The sequence below is a fragment of the Trichinella spiralis genome (genome assembly GCF_000181795.1).
Source record: "Trichinella spiralis strain ISS 195 chromosome Unknown Scfld5670, whole genome shotgun sequence".
NCBI classification, from domain to species: domain Eukaryota; kingdom Metazoa; phylum Nematoda; class Enoplea; order Trichinellida; family Trichinellidae; genus Trichinella; species Trichinella spiralis.
The window spans coordinates 4714-6666 of record NW_003532609.1 but is presented as its reverse complement, the minus strand read 5'-3'; the positions used below and the strand labels follow the sequence as shown (position 1 = coordinate 6666).

General features: G+C 43.4%; 1 protein-coding gene across 1 annotated transcript; it reads right to left on the bottom strand.

Moving 5' to 3' along the window:
• Nucleotides 1-49: 49 nt before the first annotated feature.
• Nucleotides 50-704, bottom strand: Tsp_12715 (conserved hypothetical protein; the record flags this gene model as incomplete). Its single annotated transcript, XM_003366641.1, has 1 exon — nucleotides 50-704. A coding segment is annotated over exon 1 (655 nt), but the record flags the coding sequence as incomplete, so codon positions are not given.
• Nucleotides 705-1953: the final 1249 nt, after the last annotated feature.

Genomic DNA, 1953 nt, shown 5'->3' with positions numbered 1-1953 from the left:
CCAATAGGTGCCGTTAGCTTGTCATGCAGAGCTAGCAGACCTTCCCTACCTTTTGCGACTTCCTTTGGGACGCTAAAGATCTGAGGATGTGCGCGTCCAACACGTCCGATACCCGATAGAATCGGTCGTGTAGTAGTTGCACCACAGCCCGGGTAGTTTTCGGCTGCTGTTGTCACGCCACTGATCGCGTGTAATGCTGCACCAGTCAAGCAGGATCGAAGATGCACGAATTTAGTGACGTCTTCGAGATCTTCTCTTCGATGCACTGCTGCGTTGAACTGATCCCAAAAGGCCTTGAATTGGAGGATATCTCCGTCGAATGTTGGTAATTTTGGGATTGGCCTGGTCGAGTTAGTCTTGGGATCGTTGTTTTTGGTGGCTGGTGGTTGGGTAATTTCGGTCGACGATGGTGTTTCAGCGGTCGCCAGCAGTTCGTCGGCTTGACGTTGGGTGGTTCTGAGCTTGTCGATCAGTTCGTCGAATTCTATTATTGCTGCATTTCTTTCTTCCTCCGGCAAGCTATCTAAGTAACGTTGCCGTGATTCAAAAAATAGTTGTGTTGCACGTCCCAACGTTTTGGTTGCTTCGCGCATGGCTTCTACATCCGTGCGTCCAGCGCAAAGTCTTTGCAGTCGATCTATCCAGTACTGCAGTGCCGATCCTTCGGCATCATATGCTCTGGTTCGGCTCCTTGGGCTGGCCATGTTTCCTGTCCGGTTATTCGTGGGAGATGTTCGATTGTTGATGGTATCACGAGTTGGATCCATAGGTCGCTGGTTCGAATCCGGCTCGGAGGACCAGAAAATGTTGGAAAATCTTTAGTTTGAACTTGAGGATCCTTTTTGTAGTGGACTGTATGTATTAATTATAGAATATCAGTGACAACGGGTTTGACTAAGAATCGGTTTATTCAGAACAAAACAGTGAGTAATACAATGAGATAGCAAGAGAAACGGTTCAGGCGGTGTTCGAGACGGTGTGTACCGTGTGATTGTGTTAATGTTGGTGTTAATGTTCCCTCCTCCCTCCGCACTTGTATTTATATCTTTTTCTTGACCTCACTCCGCGTCTGGTGACCTAGATTGTCGAAAAGTAATTAGAAGATCGGCTTGGTTGCGCAATCCCTTAGACTGTGCAGCTTAGCCGGGGTCTGAACAGGCGTGCTGTCAGCCACATTTCACTTTGACGCTTTTTCAGCAACTGGCCACCGGAGTTGTGGCAGATATATGACAGGACGCTGACCTTTTCACCGCTTAATTGTTCTTCCATTGTTTTTCTATTGAGAAAAACAAGGTGTGCAACTGGCGTTGTGCAACCGTTGTTTTCGTACCAGGAGCAATGTTTTGTTGCCACGGGGATTTTTAGATAGTGATGAGCAGGTATTGAGAAAAGATTTCTCAACAACCATGGTTATAGTACGGTATGCGTAATATATGCCCTATAATTGCGAAGTTCAGAAATTGAGAAAATATTAAAATAATATATACCATTAACGAAGTATTTGAATTTCAATTGGCACTGACAATGCCTCTGTTGAAGACAGAAGAAATTCCACTTTATTGTCTTTAATCTTACTGTAGTACGCTACTCATTTGAAGTATTTTTAGAATGTATATTGATTTCGTCAGCAATATCGTACTTTTCCTCGCATAAGTTGATTTGTGTCGTATGATTTGTATTATTTACAGACAACTGCTTTCTGTTGTTTGTTGAAATACTGGCATGTATTTTACTGGCGTTGACGATAATAAAGAAGTTCCACCGGTAGAGTCGTACTTTTGCTATTGTTATAGCAAAATCGAACTTCGCGCTGAGAATTCCACACAGACAACTTGCTCGATTATCAGTAATAGAGTTTTTTGTATAGCTTCTTTTTGAGTAACAATGAAAAGTGATTGCTTTCCCCATCTGACGAATAAATTTAATCACTTTAAGCAGGCACATTAACAATAT